The following is a 20,736-nucleotide window of genomic DNA, read 5'->3' as shown; positions in this document are numbered from 1 at the left end:
TCTTACAATCTAGCACTGCCTTTCCCCGAATAAGAACTTTTGCTTTCACCATCCATAAATTTTAAGTTTGCCTTTCCAGGCATATAAACAATACTAGTAAAGTCTATTTTTTTAGTGAGAAATAAACCAGTGAAGTATGCAGGAACAAAACAAAGGGAAGAAATACAGAAACAAGAGGGTAAACGGGCAGATGTTGAGGCCTGTAAAAAAATAAAAATCCTGCATGTGGGTTGGTTTTAATCTAGAAAGCATATGTTTGGAAATGCATTAAAGATAGCCAGATTCCAGTCTTCCAGGAACTCAGGAGGAAACTTGAAAAAACTTGACTGAGTAAAACTGGAATAAAAAAAAAAATTTATGCTGCATGTCTTTGATTTGTCAAAGAGGTGAGTTACACTCCCAGACACGCTGCCAGTCGATCACAATGATGACATGCACAGCATGTGTAAAAGGAACAAAGACAATATCTAAATTCCCTAAGCAGCAATAAGAACTTGGAGCCACTGGGTTAAGGGTGACACAGAGAGAGAGAGCTGGTCCTTTCAGAGGAAAGATGCTTAAGAACTGAGTAATACTCTTTGCATGTACTTTCCCTAGGGCTGGCTGGGGATCAACCAGGGAAACAAAGCACTGATACAAACAGGAGACCAGCAGCTACACTGATGACTCCAAAATATGCATCTGTAATCAATGCCATGCCGTGCTTACATAATGGAGATGGAAGCCATGTTTGTGCTCTGCTCTCCTCTTCATGGCCTGGAAAAATGCCCGAGTTCTCTCAGAAACCACTGGGAAGATTTGTTCATATTTTCCTGAATTAAATCAGTCTCGAGGTTGTAACTTGGTGTTCCTCTCTCTGACTACTTTCACTTCTTTCCCACAGACTGCAGACTGAGTATGTCACTGATAAATGGTTAGAAAACAAGGTGAGCAATTTACATTTGATACTTTCTTCATTAAAATATATTTTTAATAAACATGTGGGCAACCAGCATAAACTGTTAAGCCCTCACAGCTTAAAGATTAGGGGTGAGTAAAACCACCAGGCCAGCATATTACGATGACCCCATGAGCTGCCGTTCTTTCGTGTTTTGCCAAACATTTTAACCGACTTATGGACCTCTGAAGGTGTCCCGTGGTTTCTGGCACCACAGAAGGAGCTCAGTAAGTTGTGAGAACCCCTAACACCCTTTCGCAATTTGATTGTTTTTCTTTCCATGAATAACTTTATACCGACAACAACAAGCACCCTGCATAGTTGGCTGTTTCAGAGATGAAGACTTGGCTACTGTCAATATAATCTTCAACACAATGGCAATTCACTATTCATCCAACATATACCAGATTGTTATTTAATCTTCCATGTCACAATGTTATTCTCTGTATCTATCAGTGGACACATGTTTTGGGTCATCTCTGGACTCGCTTGACAAATTGAATTTCAAAGTGTTCCCAAACGTTCTAAACAAAGCCTGCTTATCTAAGATCTGGTGATTTGTTTTAGAGAGAGGCTGAACTTGTGACCCTCATATGAAGATTACACAGAATGTAGGTAAACAAAACATTTAAGTGCAACGGACTAATATTTGCTGAGTTCGACACTAAAAATAAATAAAAACCTTATCGCGTTGGCAGCCTTTTATCCGCCTGCAGCCAATAGATACGACTCAGTGTGGAAATTAATGATTTTGAGCACACCACTGCAACGTTACTGTGTGTCACTTAGGTGCAGCTCATCTTACCTGAGGGCAACCCTTTGCCCCTCAGCCTCTCCCGAATCTCTTTGCTCCGCTCCGGAAGAGATTCTCTGTCAGTCAGCAAACCGTCCAGCTGTGAAAAAGACAGAAAATGAAAAACAAAGAGTGAGGGTGAAAGAAGGAAGACGTCCTGAAACATGTTCTATCAGCATGACCACATCACCTGTTGTATAATTCAAACCTAGCGTGCTTTTGGAAGAGCTTGTTATAGGTCTTTAACATACACTTAGCTAAGAAGCATTCTTCCTATAAAGGCTTCCTGACAGTTTCGCAAATATGGACTCTTAGACAGGAATGCTGGAATTTCATTATATATACACATCATCACATGTTATACCTGAGAAAGGCTGCCCAGCACTGTCCTGACGAGTCTTCTGATATAACTGAAAGGAGGGTCACAGCTGGAGTTTCGGATGTGTTTGCTGGAGATGTCCAGGACTGTGCGCAGTGATATTCGACTCAATGTAATGTCATCACACATGTTGAGGAGTAAACTGTTTATGTGTTCTCCCAGCTCCATAGGCTGCATAGGGGTGGGGGTGTGGGGGGAAATAACACAGTTAAGATACAAACAGTGAAAAGAGCGTCTTGTTCTCAAGCATCCTGGCAAAAGGTTGGTCTAGATTTTAATTAGCGTCACAGTCACTACATGACATCAAATTAAACTTTATTAAATAATATCAGAATTCATCTCTCTGTTAAACGGAGAAAAGTTTGGCTGCTTTTGGACCGAACACTTTAGCAGTTGGGAGGGCTCAGCAGATACATTACAAGCAGTTGTTTTGATCAACAGTAGATGCACATTCACAAACAGGAACTGAAGCAAGGCTAGGACACCACCTAATGTTTTCATTCTTTAGTTTCTGTTAATCCTGTTTTCAGCTTCTTCATTTTCTCTGTTTTTAAAAATGGGAAATTTTGGTGGTGGATTCCTGTGTTTAATCAAACAAGGTACACTTTCATCTGCACATATCTTAAAACCTTTGTCTTATGATAAGAAAGTACCCAGTCTATGATGGAAGCTTAAAACAAAAAGACCCTAAAAACAGATTTCTGAGAGATGTGATGGTCCCCAATTCAGTGGTTTGTAGAAGTAAAAACACGTATACTACCTCCAACAGGTATTACATTATGAAAATAGTTTCTGTTATCCAAAAGTGCCTTCTTTACATGCATTTCTGTTCATTCTTCATGTTTTTCAACAAGTCGGATCATTTTACATCATGCAGGTGTATTGCCGGGGTATCACAGAAGTACTGTGTTGAGTTTTAGGTCACTTGGATGAAAAATTTTCCTACTTTAGATAAAGAATTGGGTAATTGATAAGATTTTAATGATATCAACTCCAGTACTGACTGTGCTTGTATCCCTGATTCTTTATCGATTTTCTGGGTAGTTTAAGAAAAAGAAAAATAAGACGACTCTGGTATGCCAAAGCAGTACTATTGTGATTTTTGCCTTGTTTTGCAATACATGACTGTCAGAAAAACATACCAGCAGCGATAACAGGTACTGATAAGACTGTTGGCATGTTGGAAGCTTTTCTTAGTGCCCATCACCAGTACAAAATATTTTTTATGCACTCGATCATCTTTTATTTTTTCATATTTTTTGGTACTGTAGCATTTGGCTGTGGGCAGTGAGCTAGCAACTGATTTCCAACATTTACCTTATCTTAGAAATAAAGGGGAGTTTTTCAACAGAGCGAATGTTGCAATCCACCCATTCCACAGACAAAATGCTTTGATTTTGTTTTTTCCTCCATATATCATGTGATTTTTCAAAATACGGGATGAACAAAGTATTTCTTTATCTATTCTACTGGAGAGTTGAGTAGAATGACATAGCGTTATGTGTTTTAAGTGCGCGCAGCAGCACTTTTAAGGGTGACAGGAAAGGCTGATGAGATGTGGATGGATGAGAGTGGATGGAGCCTCAGCCTTTCAGTGAAGCCGAGCAGATGGCAAACTTGAGTGTGAGATGCCTCTAAACTGTGGGTGGTATTTTCTCACAATAGTGAGCACGCTGTGCAGATTATCTTTTATACCTGACTGACTCTGGTCGAGATATGAGCATGTCTTCAAACCATCTCTGTAAATTCCAGAGTGCCTTTACCTTTTCTTCCATTTCTTATCTAGATGTGAAGATCATAGTTTGGAAAAAGCCAGATATGCCTGAAACCTCATTGGTACAGGTATCTGTGGAAGTATTTGGTACAACAATAGAGGGACATGCGCTACTTTCTCCTACTCCACTGTTCTCCACCATTTCGGCAGCATGCCTGTGCAGGTTTGACAGCTGAATTTTAAGTAATTCCACAATGCTCAACATGATAGATACTATTAAACCTTGACAAACACAGGTGTGTCTCTTCCAGTAAAACCCGTTCAACACTTGCTGTATTTGCCAAGTGTGCCATTTAAACACCTGATGTCATATCTTTAGTCCAGTCTCACACAGGCAACAATGTATCACTTCTACACTTTAAAATGTGCTGCTATCTAAACTAAGATTTTTTTTAATGTATATTCACTTCACTGAATATAAATATATATATACTTTTAGTTTATAAGACTTTGTTAAAGTGTACACAGAATTCCACATCCAAAGCTGTCCAGGTGGCCGGATTGGAGCCTTTGGTGGGCCATTCTGGACCCCCAGGCCATATGTTTGACACCCTTGCTCTGCACATTTGGAAGGAAGCATCTGTGTTAAAGATTTACCTGACTATGGGGGATCTCATAGTCCGCCCCCCAGAATAAGGTCATCCCCAGAGAGTACATGTGCATCTGTGAAAAATAACACCACATTATATTTCATTCACTCAAGACAAAATGCATGCAACAGTAAATAATAATAACAATATATGTATAAAGATGAGGCACAAAACCTGAAAGCAAGTGAAAGATAAATGGACTAAGGCTCAACAACTGCTAAGAGTTTTTAGGGGAGGCGGGGGAGGGAAAAAAAGGACAGGGGCTCTCAACCTAAATCCAGAAACATTTTTCCATTTTCCCCTCCTTACTCCTCTCCGCTCGTTGCGTGGAAGAGAAATTACTTCCCCTGAATGTTGGGCTTGGTAGAGGAAAGAATAATTCAGCGCCTGCCAAAGAATGCAACGTTGCCTTCAAGGTCTTTTAGGAACACATCACAGAGTACAAATTTAAAGAAACACTAACACTTTCAGAAAACGTGTAACCTTAGACGTTGTCGATTAAAAGTGACAATATGACCTCTATATGTCAAAAAAGCAAGAGGAAAACTTGCACATGACGTATGTTTATCCCCAGTATGATTATGAAGGAAACAGATCATATTCTCTACACTGAAATAACTGAGCTGGGGAGACAGGCCCAGGGTTGGAAAACTGACTCAGCAAAAAACCATGTTGAGGTCTGTGGGTCTGTGCCAGAGACGGGAATCCAGTCATGCAAGGTTTTTGCTCTTCACCAGAGAGGCAGAGTTAAAATGAGGGGGTGTGGGTGTGCTGTGATCGCTCACAACTTCAAATCTGAATCATCTACATGCTGTCTCTGCTTTTTCAGTGAAGAAATGCTCTAACCATACACACTGACTAATAGTATCATCTATACCCAACATTTAACACGAAACGTTGCAAAACAGACTAAATGTACTAAATACAGAAAATGTACAAAACTTTAAAAACGCAAGACATCTAAAAAAAACAAAGACAAAAAACCGTGATCGACAATACAGACAGAACAAAAATAGCTCCGCCTTATTTGTTCGTTTTCCATTGAGCATGTCATTTGCGTGTCTTTTGAAACTTTGGATACTAAGGAAAACAATGACTAGCATCAGCAAAATGACGTAAGCAGGATCTTAAAGAAACAGAAAAAGAAAGCACGACACACAGCTATGCACGTAAGGAAGATCTGTCTGCCAGTAAAGACGCAAAGTATATGTAAACCTTTCACAGTAATGTGACCTTTTCACAGCATTTCTAACCATTTAATGAACAATTATTCATCATGCTTGAGTACGTGAAACCGATAAACAAAGCAAGTTATAAACATTTTTCTTACAATCATGGTGATTTTCTTTTGGATTCTGCTAAAACATCTTTGGGAAAGATAATTTAAAAATTCCTTTGTGCAGGAAACCCCCCGATGAGCACACAGGTGTTGACACATATTTCTCTAGCCACTGTCAGGCTATTAAACTAATGGTTTTGTGCCAACAAACCACCAAAAGGCAGAAAAGTTAAGCATGTCTGACAAAAAAAAAAAAAAAAATCTCCATTTAAGGGAGAAAATGCACCTATGTCATTAGTTAGGATACAACCGACATGACTTGGTAAGAAAGAGCGAATGTAAACATGGCTATGTTTAGAACAAGGGGTACTCAACAGTCACTGACTGGTTAGATGACACCAAGTGATGGTTCGAAATGAATGTTTAGTTTAAACACAAGATTTCACTTAAAAATATGGGCAACAACAAAAGATTAGAGCACAGACACACGTAGACTAAACAATTTGGCAGATGCTGACGCCACGTGGTGTATTATCATGGTTTATACCTTTTCTATGTCAGAAACAGAAGTCAAGGAGTTCCCCTTCAGGACCTCTGGTGCTGTGAAGGCCCTTAAGTCCTGCTGGGTGACATACTCGTCTGTGAATGAGATGTTGCCAGATGGCATGAGCAGGAGGGACCAGGGAGATATAATGAAGCCCATGGCTGAAGGGTCTGGAAATGGAAATAACATTTCAATGATTAGTTTGCCATCACGGTTGAACAGCAGAAAAAAATAAAAATAAATCATAGTTTCTTCACATAAATTCTTAGCCATTCCCACATATTCACACAAGGACAGCGTTAAAGTCAAGATCTGTGTTTTTAAGCTTCATACTAGCATCAAATTTTGTCTAAGCATTTACAGCCTGGATCCAGTGACTACACATATCCAACCACAGTGGATGTTTCTCGCTATGGCTTTGGCGTTTATGGAAATTCAAGATTATTGAAGTAAACAAAAACACATGTTGCTTTCTTAGTCGGCAAGAAAATAACAGTTGGGGCATGGTTGCAGAAAGGAATGGCCACACAGCGTAATTCTCTTTTCCTAAAAAACCACAGCCAGTGCGATGGTGGGAGAAGGTTTTAAAAATACACAAAGGAATGTTTAAGCAGCGCTGCAAAATTCTTTTCTTTGACTGATAGTTAACTCTGAGAGGAGCAGGGAGATGAACACAGGAATTTGATTTGAGGCAAAGCTGGTTTTTACTAAGTAAATACAAGTTTCCTGTTTAAAAACTCATGTGACCAAGATCTTACTCAAAAGTAACTGGTTTAGTAGTAAGTCTATCCCATGCGAAGCTTTTGCTGACCAGACTGACTCAGCCTGAGCACATGCATTTCATGACAAATTTTAATACATTGCAGATATATGCAGAAATCATGCTAGAAGGATAGTGCTTGTCAAGCCAACAGAACACCATGCAATGCAACATCACATAACCTACCATCTTCAAATGTACGTTTTTAGCCTTTTGAACTGCTAACTAAGCTTAAGGAACAGGAAATAATTTTAAACAGCTATATTTATAGCCCATTCAGCTAGGAATGAGAACTAAGCAACTTATCCAGTTGAGAGCTGGTACCAAATTATCCAATTCATCAGAATCGTATGCCTCTAAGCTAAACAATGCCTTTTTATCAGAGCTGGCATGTTTTTTTGACAAGCAAGCATTACAAAATGAGACTCATGGTAGGTGATATTTTGAACACACATGTGCAAGCTTTTTTCCCCTTAACCATTCCTACAATGAGTCCAGAGATGAAGAAGAACTGCTTTTGAAGATACAGCGACTGGAATTTTCTTGGCCATCTGAGTGTCCATCCTGATTTTTTCTGAATCCAATTTTGTTTCTAGGAACTGAAATTGATAGCATGTGCTCTCATTCATTTATTTCTTCTTTAATAGAAAACTGAATTTGTGTTCTTAATAAGAACACTGACCACTTAACTTTTTCCCCCAAAGAGGCCCCAGGTCCTCAAGTCACTCTTACTCAAATAAAATCTCAAAGTGAAGTGTTTTACATAGTAGTAAAAGAAAATTAATGAAAATTAACTGGAGTATAAACTACTTTCTCTGATATGCATTATATGTCTGTGTAAATCTGCAATTACTTATCCGAAAAACTTGGCCATTGGGTACTTTGCAACATGACTTTAGCTGTACTACAAACACTGCTTACTCAGCTGAGCTCACAACTTTGCAGTTGGAGGTAGTACTTTGACTAAAATAAAATAAATAATAATTTATATTTTGTTACCACCTAGCCCTATATAAAAAAAGGAAATGGCAGATTACTGGTTACATTTTGGGTAGTAATCAGCCAATCACGTGGCAGTAACTCGGTGCATTTACGCATGCAGATATGGTCAAGACCCATAGGAGATCATCAGAATATGTAAGAAAGGTGAGTGACTCTGAATGTTACATGGTTGTTGGTGCCACACAGGATGGTCTGAGGATGTCAGAAACTGCTGATCTACTGGGATTTTCCCCACACAGCCATCTCTATGCTTCACAGAGAAAGGTTCAAGAAAGAGAAAATATCCAGTGAGAAGTACAGGTCAGACAAAAATGCTCCCCTACATATTAGCTGAGCATCATTTGGTTCTCACAGCCTATTTTTAGTATTACTGAACGGCTGATCTGGTGACTCAATCTATCACCGTTGATTGAGTCACCAGAACTCAATCCATGGTGGTGGAACGAGAGACTCGCATCAGAGATGTGCAGCAGAGAAATCGACAGCAACTGTGTTATGCTATCATGTTATATCAGACCAAATCTCTGAGGCACTCCTCTAATATATAAATGGGACCGTGAAGAGAAATTCCTACAACAAATTAGAAACACTCACCCAGCACGTATTCAAACAAATCATTCTTATACAAATATACAAAGCACTACTGTTTACACAAGAGAAAAAAAAAACCTGTGCTAGTGGTGTTTGACCACATTAGCACACTCAGAGTGGTGGAAAATCTTCACCCTACATTTAACCACAAAGACAATGACAAATCTGGTGCAAAAAGCACATATCCAACACACTTCACCAAAAAAACCAAACCAAAACCTATTGTTTTCTCTTTGTTTAAAGTGTTTCTAGTCATAAATGGCCAACTTCATCTAAGAGAACATCCAACACAAATATTAAAGTTAAATGGTTACTAATATTAATCCACTCTGTCATAAACTGTCTTACATAGCTTTTAACTATATAACAGCTGGCTTCAACATTTGCTAGTTAAATTGTAGCTTCTCTATGCAGTCTAAAACTATCCAACTAAAAATATACTCAGCATAGCAACACAACTACACAATAGCAAAACAAAAATTATGGTGCATTCATATCATTATTCTCCTACAAGTCTTGCCACCTAGCTAGTTCACCTTTTGAACTATTATATAAATTAACCACAATTTCAGTGGTCATGAGACAGAAACTACATGTATAGAGTCACAAGTCAGCTTTGATAGAACTGGTTAAAAGGTATGTTGACATGCCCCAAATGTTCTTCCCACGGGAAGAGATGCTTCCATCAGGACTTCTGAAAGAAAAGACTTTAAACCAGGATTCACTCTGTGTCTCTCCTAAAATGTCTCTGATTAGAAGAGAATATCATAAATAACTGGTACATCAATGCCATGTCAAGACTACTTTTATCGAAAATATTCCAAATATCAGTCTTTCATTCCTGTCCTTAATATCTTCAGAGCTTTATCTCATAAGACAATACATTTCTGTATAAGAGTATTTGAGCATAGATTGCTTGTAATTAATGTTAAATATTTGCAGGCTAGGCTGATAAGAGAGGGTTATTACAGCATTACCAGTACTGTCTGGAAATGAAACCAATCAGAAAAACTAGAAGTTGAACTCAAGCTGGTTCATGCAGACTGTAGAAATGCACAAAGTCAGTGGTTGACAGTTTATTTGACACAGTCCTGCCCTATGTAATCAGGTGCAATGAAATTTTGTCTTAACACCCAGGGACTGCAATGTCTGCTGACTCACTTCCTCTGACTCATATGTTGTTTCAATTTTTCTTAAGTTACAAACTGATATGATTGCATAGTAATGCATGATGATGACAGAATAAGTCCTCTACCTTTGATTCCATGTTCACCTACCTTTGTGAAAAAGTTCTTGGAGGCTCTCTGCACTCTGACTCAGCACTGCCCAGACCTCCTCTTCCTGGAGAGGACCTCCTCGAACCTCCAAGGCTTCTGCCAGAGACACATGCATGTTCCCTGCAGAAATACAGCAAGACGAACATTAAAAATTTAATTTACACAAAAAGACCTTCTGAAATCTAAAGAAATACGTATTTATGCCAGAATTAAGATTGCTGTCTTGAAATTTTAATGCTTCCATCCAAGTTTTATTTATTTTTTGAAACGACTGCAAAAACTTTAAATATTGTTTTCTGCAAACTTCCCCCATAAAGACAACATTGAAGCCTGCCCGTACCCTTTAATTTAATTGTTTTGACACCTCAGTAAATATCAATAAACATGTTTTTAACACCAATTACAATAGTTTCTGCGTTTTTCCAAGGGTAGTTGCATAAACAGAGATCATCCTCACTAACTTCTAATGCACACTATAAGTAGGCCTGAAATACGACATGATTTGCTCAGGTCAGAAAAGAGCTTCAAGAGTTACTCCTAGTAGTCTTTCAGATGGTGAAGTATAAAATATAGCAGACCTTTAATTCAGTCCATTCCATCAAATTTACTGATTACCCATCCACTGATGTTGGACGAGAATGCCTAGCTTGCAGTCTCCGCTCTAATTCATCCCAAAGGTGTAGAGGTCAGGACTCTGTGGAGGCCAGTCAAGTTCTTCCACACCAAACTCGCTCATCCATGTCTATATGGGCGTTGTGTTGTGTCCTGGTGCGCAGTTATGTTGGAACAGGACAGGGCCATTCCGAACATGTTCCCATAAAATACTCCAAAATGTTTTGGTATGCTGAATATTAAGAGTTCCTTTCACTGGAAGTAAAGGGTCAAGCCCAGCTCCTGTAAAACACAATACTACACCACAATTCCCGCCCAAACTTTACTTGGCACAATGCAATCAGACAATTACCGTTTTCCTGGCAACCGCCAAACCCATACTCATCTAGTCTAGTGGAGAGGTGTAAATTGTCGCTCCAGAGAACACGTCTCCACTGCCATAGGGTCCAGTGGTGGCCTGTTTTACACAACACCATGCAATAATTTGCATTTCGCTAGGTGATGTAAGGCTTGGATTTAGCTGCACAGCCATGGAAACCCACCCCATGAAGCTCTCTACGGACTGTCCTTGAGCTAATCTCAATGCCACATGAAGTTTGGAGGTCTGTAGTTATTGACACTGCAGAAAGTTGGTGACCTTTGTGCACTATGATTTTACATCTTCAAGTGCTTGATTTTATACACCTGTGACTATGGAAGTGATTAAACAGCAGAATTCAGAATGGGTGAGTGAATACTCAGCAAACAGAGATTTCTTGATTAGAAAAAAAAAAAAAAACCCAATCAGGCTCATGAGTGCAGACATTAATTCAATTGTCAAGCTTTGCAATGCAACAAGAATATTTTAATATCTCCATTTAACACATTCCTGGAGCATGACTACTTCATGACAAATGCATGATTGCGCTGAGTTTTGTTTTAGGCCAAGTATTTGACTAAATCAGACTTAAAATTATACAGATATGTTTCTGTCTGGTGACAGCACTTAAAATCAACTCCCCTCCTGCATGGAAATCACTTTCAATTAATTCTAGGGCCATACACACAAAAAAATGCATTTTTTTAAATGTAAACTTTTAATTGGCTGGGATTTCAATACTTGCTTTATTAAACCACAAACACCTACAATAGCGCCTGACAAAATACTCTCAAAATGCTTTCAGAGGCACAGAAGTCATTTCACAAAAAATGCTAAGTATTTTTAGGTTAAACCCACACAGGAAGTCAACACAACAGGTAAGACAGGATAATAAAGAAGGAGCCTGCACAAATCCACAAGATGACACATATAGTTCAATCTAATTCATCTAAAATGGATTTGGTGCTCTCAAATTCAACGTTATCAAAACTCAGTGACTAAATACATGAGTAACTAAATAATCTACCTTAAAGGCAAGTCCCATAGTGAGACATTTCACTCATGCTACTCTGAGAGCTGATGTTATGCAAGAACCAAAGGTTACAAAACAAGGACACTTTCTATACTTCTAACAAAACAAAAATCCTAAATGTTGCAAATGAGCATCTTAGTTTGCCACCAATCTACTTTAGGAAGTCTTTCACAGTCAACTGGACGGTCTATGGTCCCTGTGTGTATGTTTTATTCCTTTATTCCTTTTCCTTTGTGTCAACAAGTGTGTGCCTTAAGATGTTTTTCTGCACGGTATGCAGAGGGGGAATGTGCATTTTAGCAGTTCCTCTGGCTTTTTATAATGAGCCAGCTAATACTTGCTAACACAACTAAACCATGAAAAGTACTTTGTGTATACACTACTCAAAACACCAACTACTAAGTGCACTGGCCTGGCTTCTCTGTGTGTGTAAAAAAAAAAAATCAAAAAAAAAATCTGTTTGTATTTGATTACAAATACTACTAAAAGTCAGAAATCATTTTTATTCATGCACTAAAACTTCACTAGATTCCCTGTCATATAAAAATCACCTACAAAGACTATTTTAAATAGGAAAATAAAAAAATATTTGCTGGAAGATCACATTTTAACCACTTATTATTATTTATGTTTTTTACTGTCTCCACTGTGCAGCTGTTTACTGTTTTTGGACTGTTTTGGTTTTATGTACTGTAATGTGATTCTAACCTTTGTTCTAAGCTGTACAACAGGGGCTTGTTGTGAACCAGTATTAACTTAGGTGGGACAATTAAATGTATTTAATGTTGCATTTTATTTTTCCTGCATCATAAAAGGAATCAGTCATCTGTTTTACAAGAGCATCCGCCATAAGTTTTTGTTACTCCATATTTCTGCCAATGCAAGACAAAAGACAACTTGCATTTCTTGCAAGTCAGCAGCTTCCAGAAAAGTCATTTTTCACATTCCCAGAGGACGACTTCATGTTCCAACAATTTAAAGACTTCAAGGACCTTTTAATACATTTTTAATAAATTTAAGATGTAACTGTTGTAACTTAAATACGTTTGGGTTTTTGACTGTTTACCCAGCTATAATAATTCTTAAAATGTTAATCGGAGCTCTTTTACCTGAAGATTAAAATTTGTTATCATTTGCTAGATTTTAGAAAATTATTTCAAAAGACTAACCTACATATTGTCAAGATCATAAGCTGAGAACGGACTGAAACAATCGATAGATTATGTAAACATACAGAATAATTAGACTTTTACTCACCTGTTGAGACTTCACACCACAGTATCTCACACACTATACAACAACATACAGGCTGGTACAAGGTGCATAGTTAGCCATCTTGTTAGATGACCTTAAACACTGACCACCAAAATTCTAATCAGTTCAGCCTTGTGTCCAAGTGAGTTTTGCGTCACATTTAAATATATTTCCTCAAAGCTTTCAAGAGATATAACATGAACATAATAGGATGTGCAGACATGCTATCAAACTGTAGCGGCATCCATATCTGCCCAGTGTTGGCGGATGTCTGCGTGTCAGCAAAAAGATTACAGTTAGTGATGTCACTGGCTGACGTTATCATGTCAATTTTCTAAATTTAAAAATATAAATAAATAAAACAGTGCACTTATTTTTTTTTTAACAATTTAAATGCCAAAGAAAATCTAAGAAATGCTAAATAAACAAAGAGAACAATTATTTGCACTGACACTGACTATTCACCATGTTGGTATTATAAAACATTGGTATTAACCCAGAATTTCACATCTATATAGCACACAGACTAAATAAATAAATACTAATAGAGCTTAACAATAAATGTGGAAAAAGGGGGAACATATTTCCCACTTATGATATACAATAGGAATAATATACGGTCAAATCAGCCCATGAAACAGAGCATCTGAAAATTACACTTTCTGTTTTAGTCAAAGCTATATTTACCTTAGACTTTTAGCTTCCCAACCCAATTACTGAGTCATTAATCAAACATATTGCTTCAAAGTGAAATAATGCTTTAATTTATTTAAGAATTATAGTCCTACATTTATTCATGTAAGAAATGCACAGATTTGTTCTCCTTGCTGACCGGACACAGAAAGAAAGCAAATATTTACAAACACGAAATATTACAACAATACAAGACAATGTATTTAACCACTGTATTTACCCCTGCTTAAACCTGCGTACATGATTTACATTAAATCTACCCTACACACCAATGAATGAGAAAATGGCACAAGGAATATCTTCTTTTATCTGTAGTTTTTCTTTGTTTGATTTTTCTCTCCAGCTACTGTGCTGCACTGACAACTCTAGCTAATCTTCCCAATCGAGTGATGGAATGATACCAATGTAAGCAAAACAGGAAGCTCCAGTTTTACAGACTAATTTACCCTGAGCAGAAACTGTGAACTCATTTCACTTAGTTCAAACATAAACAACCATATTTGCAACTTCGTGCGCATGTGTGTCACATATAAATGGCTCTGTTGTGTTGGTTTGTAGTGCAATTTCTCCAGGATATAAAAATGTCACTGTAAAGCTGTAAAGCATTGTTGCTTTACAGCATATTTCCTGATATGCAAATATCGAGGGCAAAGCAACAGATTCAGGTGTGGCAGGTGTACTTGGTTAAAGATATGCATTACTGTGTTGCATTTATATAATAATAATGTGCATTTGTAGTGAGGATTTAAAGATGTAAAATTCAGATAACAAAAAAAAAAGGGGGGGGGGGGCTTTCACACAGAGGGCACAACAGCAAGAAGGAATAACCTGCCAATATCAAGCATCAGCCTTAATGCACACTATGCCTGTTACCTTGTTCTGGCATCAATGTACAACTAGCATTTAAATATGCAGCAAATGTAAAACCTTGTGTAAAGTAGCCCATGTCCTTTCTCACAAAACTGAAAAAAGTCCACACTAAAAACAGGACAACTATACACTCAGCCAGTTCAGCCAGTGTGGTAAAGACAACCTGATAAAATCTTATCATTTCAGAAACTGCACAGATTCTCCCACACAACCATCTCCACAACCCACAGAGAATGGTGTGAGAAACAGAAAATAATCCAGTGAGCAGCAGTTCTCTGGAAGAAAATGCCTTGTTGATGTCAGAGGCGAATGCACAGATTGCTTTGAGCAGATAGTAAGGCTTGGTCTGATGAGTCTTGAACTCTATTGCAACACTGAGAAATTCGGGTTAGAATTTGGCATAAACAACATGGATCTCAAGACAAAGGGTGTCCAGCTCAGTACCAATCAGTGTACCTAATGAAGTGGAAGTGAGTGAATGTATGTAGATGTGCTTGATCACAGCTTTGAGACAAGATTTCATTAATCAGAACTCAACACAAAAGTCCCACCAAAAAAGTCAAGAAATGAAATCCAAACAGGAAAACAAGCATAACTGCAATAAAAGATCAACCAAACAGCAGCCACTTAAAACATGTACTAGACTGTGTAATGTCACATTAAATTAATTTTCATCTTCTGTTGAAAAACTGTACTTAAAACATTTTTCCAAAGAGCTTAAAATCTTTCATATTTGGATCAGATATCGGTCTGACACGGACTCAAAGAAGTAGCTCGGGTATCTGTGGAAGCACTGAGCACTGGTAGCGATCTGTTCAGTTCCATATTGTTCTGAATTTATTTTGCACTCGTTGCTCAAAGGACAACTCAGCATACCACTGATTGTGTGAGAGGAGAGGTCTTTAAGGCAATCATAAATTCAGGCACAGTTAAGCCAATCACAATGAACTAAAATGAAATGGAAGCAAATAAATCAGGTAAACAACGTAAACAGGTGAACAAAAAGTTTATCTTATATATCTTGGCCCTGTTAAGTATTTATTTTTTTAACCAAACAATGCCAATATAAAACAAATGTAGACTTTCAACCAGTTCCAGGTATTAGCATACAACCAAAACGTATCTGTATCAGAACCGCCAGCCGAGATAGTGTCCCTGCCTCGTAAGTTGGCAGCCAATCAGATGTGGCAAAGACACAAAAAGGAGCTTAACAGCAACCATGTCCACACCTAATGTTTCATTTGAAATTTGACTGCATTACATGATATTACTGCTCTGAAATGTTGCCAGCACCAAGCACCTGTGTTTTCCTCTTTCCCTTGGACCACACCTTTGGCCTCATTTGGTCTAATGACACTCAGTTCTTTTGTAAATTGCAAATTTCACAACTGAGAAAAAAGAAAGAAAAAAAAAAAATCACAAGAACATGATAGGAAATATCCAAATATCAGTACTGGTGACTGGCAAAAACATGGCATTTACCAGGGTCACTGGCTGATATATCATATTACATAATATCATCAGTAGCAGAAAGCATCTGAAAATCCATTTTCCCACCTTTTTGTCACCAGGAAACTGAGAGACCTTGGACTAAAACTTTCATGACAACTGAGGGAGTGTTGTTGGGTGACTATGTGTGAGGATGAGAGAGAGTAAAAAGGGTTTTACTTAATCTCTTAGGTCAGCTGGAGAAATGTCAAAGACCATCGGTCTAAAATCGCACCAAATTGTGAGCAAATCCCATTTAAGTGGATAATATGAAAAATCCAACATGCTTGTGGTTCTATGAAACTCTCTGGGGATAGAAGTGTTACAGAACCCATTACCATCCCCTAAGAAGATATCACAAAAGAAAAGCCATGTACCAGTGTTGTTATGTCTGGCACTATGAACTCATATGCTATAAACTGGGTCACCAGCCTGTTCTAGCGCTGTATTTTATTTCTGAAAATAATACGTGAAACAGTTTCCTTTCAGTGAATCTTAGCCTGGAGAAGAGGGTTAATGAGTAAGCAGGCCAAAATTCTTATGCAGGAATGCAGGTTAACCATTCTAGCCATCAGGAGGCGTGAAGTTGGAGGCGAAGTGGGATACTACCCATCTTGCTCGTTACCCATGAGAATGGGGAGAGTGGGTGCTGTGAAGCCCGATTGTTTTGTGGCCCTTGTTATTTTAACAGAGACCTACAGTGGAATGTTTTTTATCCTCACTCAGGCTACTGTGCAGGCCAGCTCCTCTCTCTCATTGGACTATGGTCCTGCTCATTATTGAGGGTGCTTAGAAGGCAGCGGGCCAAATCAGCGAGAGCAGACAGCCTTCACCACTTCAGCGCCCCATTCTCTGTTTTCCAAAGTGTAGAAATGTTTGTTCCCAGAAATTCCTCTGAATTCCCATACCATAGCTAGAAAAAAAGGGGGAAACTAAACAAAGATTAGTCTGCTGCTTTTCGTGTTTAAAAGCCTAGGCTACAGTCACAAGGATTTTAAAGAAAATAATCCTGGAAACGTGATAATGTTCTTTACTCTGCACTTTTCCTTTCCTCCCACCTTCCTCTGTCACGGCTACCAGTCCACAAAATGGATTTGAAAACAATCACCTGCAGCTAAATAACAGAAGCACACATAATTCCAGTTTCTCCTGCTGTCTTCCAAGTTTATCCCTCAGCAATAAACAAAAATCTAACCCTGCTCAAAATCATCTGAAAACAAGCCTAGCCACACTTTGGGGGCAATGTGGCATAAAAGCACCAGATTCCACTCTTGCGTCCAAAAGCACAAACTAATAAAGATATGAGAAGGAATGTGTTCATATCCTCCAAACATCAGACCTGTGGTCTCAGCTGGCAAGCACATCTGGAACAGAAGCTGGTAAGAGGTGGTGGGGAGGGGAGAGGGGTTACCCTGCGCCAGGACTGAGGTGAAAATCGTCCTGAAGGTTTTGCGTGCCAGGAAAATTCAGTACCAAACTCTGAGTGAACCTCTATTCCCCGAATCTTACTGTACAGTGCAGCCTGCAAGCACATGATTCAAATTTAAAAAACACACCCGTGTGTGTGTGTGTCTTGAATTTGAAGAAAGGCTTGATCAAGATATCTTTCGCGAACACGCCTTATGACACAAGCAATGAGAATTCATACATAGCTAACTAGGCTGCACACTACTGAGGTGATAAAATGCAACTTTAAGCCAGAATTATGGTTTGAAAACCTCAACCTTCACTACCTGTTAAAGTAGCTGATGTGGTGCTCCTTACTGCGAAAATTAATCTGCTGTTGTATTCACAGCTGTGTCCCGCTCATGCTTGCTTATGAAAGAAACTGAGCAGAGCAGGAGTGACTCAACTAAATAAAATGGGAAAACCCAGTGGTGAGTTTTCATTATTTTTGACTGACGTACAATCAGTAGACATGCTTTTCCACATTACTTATGAATGTCTAAACAGGGATGCTTATAATTACAGCAATGGGACCAGTACCTTCCAAGTACGTCCCGTTAATCATCTCTTAGCGTTGGTGTTTGTCTTGTTTTTTGGTTGTTTTTGTTTTGAACAAAGCTTGGGTAGGAACCAGAAAAGAGAGCTTAGACTATTTTGTTGAATATCAGCCCAGCTCTGGACCAACAGCCCTCACTTCTCATTTTGGTCTCTACCTCATCCGTTCCATTTCTGTTAATCACAGGGTTGCTGTGAGTACAGTGACATGCAGAGCTTGGTTTTGCAAAAAAACCTCACTCCAGCTCCCCCCCACCTCTTCCCAGCACACACACACACAAACCCAACCCACTGTCTATATTCCTATTTTTTCCTCTTTTTCTTGACGGTGCCCCATTACAGCCACTTTAAACCTGGTCAGGCACACAGCCTAACCTGATCGTTATATTGTCTGCAAATTGACCTCTGACCTTAGGTTAATTACCACAGAAAAGCGGTGAAGTTAAGGGGGAGGGGGGCCAAGCTGCCTTTCCCGATAACACTATACCGCTTCACCTTTTGTTAGGGTTTGGAAGGAGCGTATATGCTAAAATGTTATTCGGATTTCTCATAATTATCCAAAAATTTCCAGGTAGAATCACTTGAAATGAGTCAGTCTGCCAGTCTTGTGCTATTCTTGAGGTGGTGTTTCCACCCTCGCAAGATTACAATACGATGTGATTAGCTTAGAGATGCCCCATTTGTCATGGGTTCTGGACTAAGTTAACAAGACATGACGCATAACTTTTAAGGTCGAGACGTATTAGTTAAATATCAACAGTGCAGCCTGCTATTAGTTCTGACGATGTTAGTTTTGTTATTAGTTTAAAAAAAAAGGTGGAAAAGACATAAAACCTCCGGTATTTGAGGCTCCTCACGAGTTACTCAATCCCTCGGTTATCCCGGTTTGGCTAAAGTTAGCTAGGACACTATAAAGTTTGTTTACATCACTTTCTGAGCGGTTCATAAAAAAGCTTACCGGCCGAGACGAGCTACAAAATCAGCTGTGAGGGAAATGTTGGTGCTCGGACGAGGTTATGAGTGGGCATACAAACGGCACCAGACGCCATCCCATCCACAAAGCAACATCTTGGATCGTAACTGTCGGCGAGGCAGGCAGGCAGGCGGAGAGGCAACAGGTTTACCTTTCCGCGGAGCAGTCACCTATAAAAATCCACTTCCACTGAAGCTGGCCACAGCGAATGAAAAAAAAAAAGTAAAACTGTTCTTCTGAAACTCCTCAGAAGCTGCGCTTGTTGGCCACTAAACAGTACTGCTCTCACCACCAGAGAAGCCAAGTTACCATTACTGCTGAGGAGTGGAACAGCCCCTCCCTTTGCGCGTGGGCTGACTGGAAGTAACCAGACACCTTACTGTGGCTGTCTATTGGCTCTCCGCGAGGGGACTGTCATTTAGCCGTTCCTATAGTAACACAGTACCAAGTCATGGAAGCAGAGTATGTATCCAGATCGCCGACGTTTCTTAAAAAAAATGCTCTTATAAAATTAAATATTGTCCACTGAGTTACATTTAATAGTTGTATAAGAACGAAGTTTTTTTTTTTTATTACTTTAAGATAAATTTCTCTGAAATACACCACTTCCATAGGGTTATGTATGGTATGTGTGTGAATCTGTGTATTTTAATATAACTGAAAGGCTGTTTTTAAAGAGTTCTTAAACCATGGGAAATTATGACGGACCCGACCTGTTTCCTGTTTAAAATAATTCCAAAATTAACCATGATTTCTGTATATCCCATAACATCAAAATGAGTCAACTAAGCAGTCAGGAAGCAATTCACTGCTGAGTACTTCCTTCCTATAGGTGCTCTTGTCTTGATGAGCTATTTTTGTGGTTTACTTTGCGCCATCTTGTGACATTTATTCCTCATTACAACCCTTAGTAGCCAGATTGTGGCCAAGGGTTATCTCTGCCTGCCTGTGCCTGTTAGTGCTAAAAGACATGATTATTATCACCAGCCATTGCCTGCAGTGATAAGGCTTGATTACTTGACACTGATTTTCCACTTAGATTGAAACCAGTATTATCATTTCAGCAGATGATGCCATTGCATATAAACCATTTCATTTTTTGCGTGGGCATGTCTCTGTAGGTGCATATTTAGTCTATTTCTGAATGCAATAAGACAAATATTTTTGCCATGCCTTATATTTTTAGTCTTATCTGTAGGAATTGTTATACTTTTATACGTATAACAGTCTGTTGGTGGGGATCTTACAACATCAGCACTAGATCACCAAGCACAACAACTCAGTAACAGAGACAAATATGTTGTGAAAAAATAAATAAATAAAGGAGAACAAGAACAACGAAACCAGTACAAGAATCATTAATACATGATATGCCTATCCATTATGGCTAACTATTATGATGCGCTCAATAATCTGATAGGCCCATCAAAGAATATGTGACAGAAGATAAGATTGCCTCTTTATTTTCAATTCAAAGCATTTCTGAGGATGCTCAGAATCATACTCAATCATTTGTTAGCTAGTTAGT

The 20,736-nt window shown here is 38.7% G+C and overlaps 1 protein-coding gene across 5 annotated transcripts in view; it reads right to left on the bottom strand.

Moving 5' to 3' along the window:
• ptpn13 (protein tyrosine phosphatase non-receptor type 13) overlaps positions 1-19,597 on the bottom strand; it is a 49,321-nt gene extending 29,724 nt beyond the window's left edge. For all 5 annotated transcript variants that reach the window (XM_086301025.1, XM_086301028.1, XM_086301030.1 and 2 more), the window contains exons 1-6: positions 19,194-19,597; positions 9,927-10,046; positions 6,300-6,466; positions 4,481-4,546; positions 2,095-2,280; positions 1,743-1,830 (exon numbers count right to left, since the gene is read on the bottom strand). In XM_086301025.1, coding sequence (XP_086157151.1) covers positions 1,743-1,830; positions 2,095-2,280; positions 4,481-4,546; positions 6,300-6,466; positions 9,927-10,041 — 622 coding nt within the window. In that variant the 5' untranslated portion in view covers positions 10,042-10,046; positions 19,194-19,597. The remainder of the gene's footprint in view (positions 1-1,742; positions 1,831-2,094; positions 2,281-4,480; positions 4,547-6,299; positions 6,467-9,926; positions 10,047-19,193) is intronic.
• Positions 19,598-20,736: the final 1,139 nt, after the last annotated feature.

The sequence above is a fragment of the Aulonocara sp. 'chitande type north' Nkhata Bay genome, linkage group LG7 (assembly GCF_057382095.1).
Source record: "Aulonocara sp. 'chitande type north' Nkhata Bay isolate Kocher_YH1m ecotype deep benthic linkage group LG7, A_spYH_male_GT1.1, whole genome shotgun sequence".
In the NCBI taxonomy this organism is placed as follows: Eukaryota; Metazoa; Chordata; class Actinopteri; order Cichliformes; family Cichlidae; genus Aulonocara; species Aulonocara sp. 'chitande type north' Nkhata Bay.
This window is presented reverse-complemented; position numbering and strand designations above follow the sequence as displayed.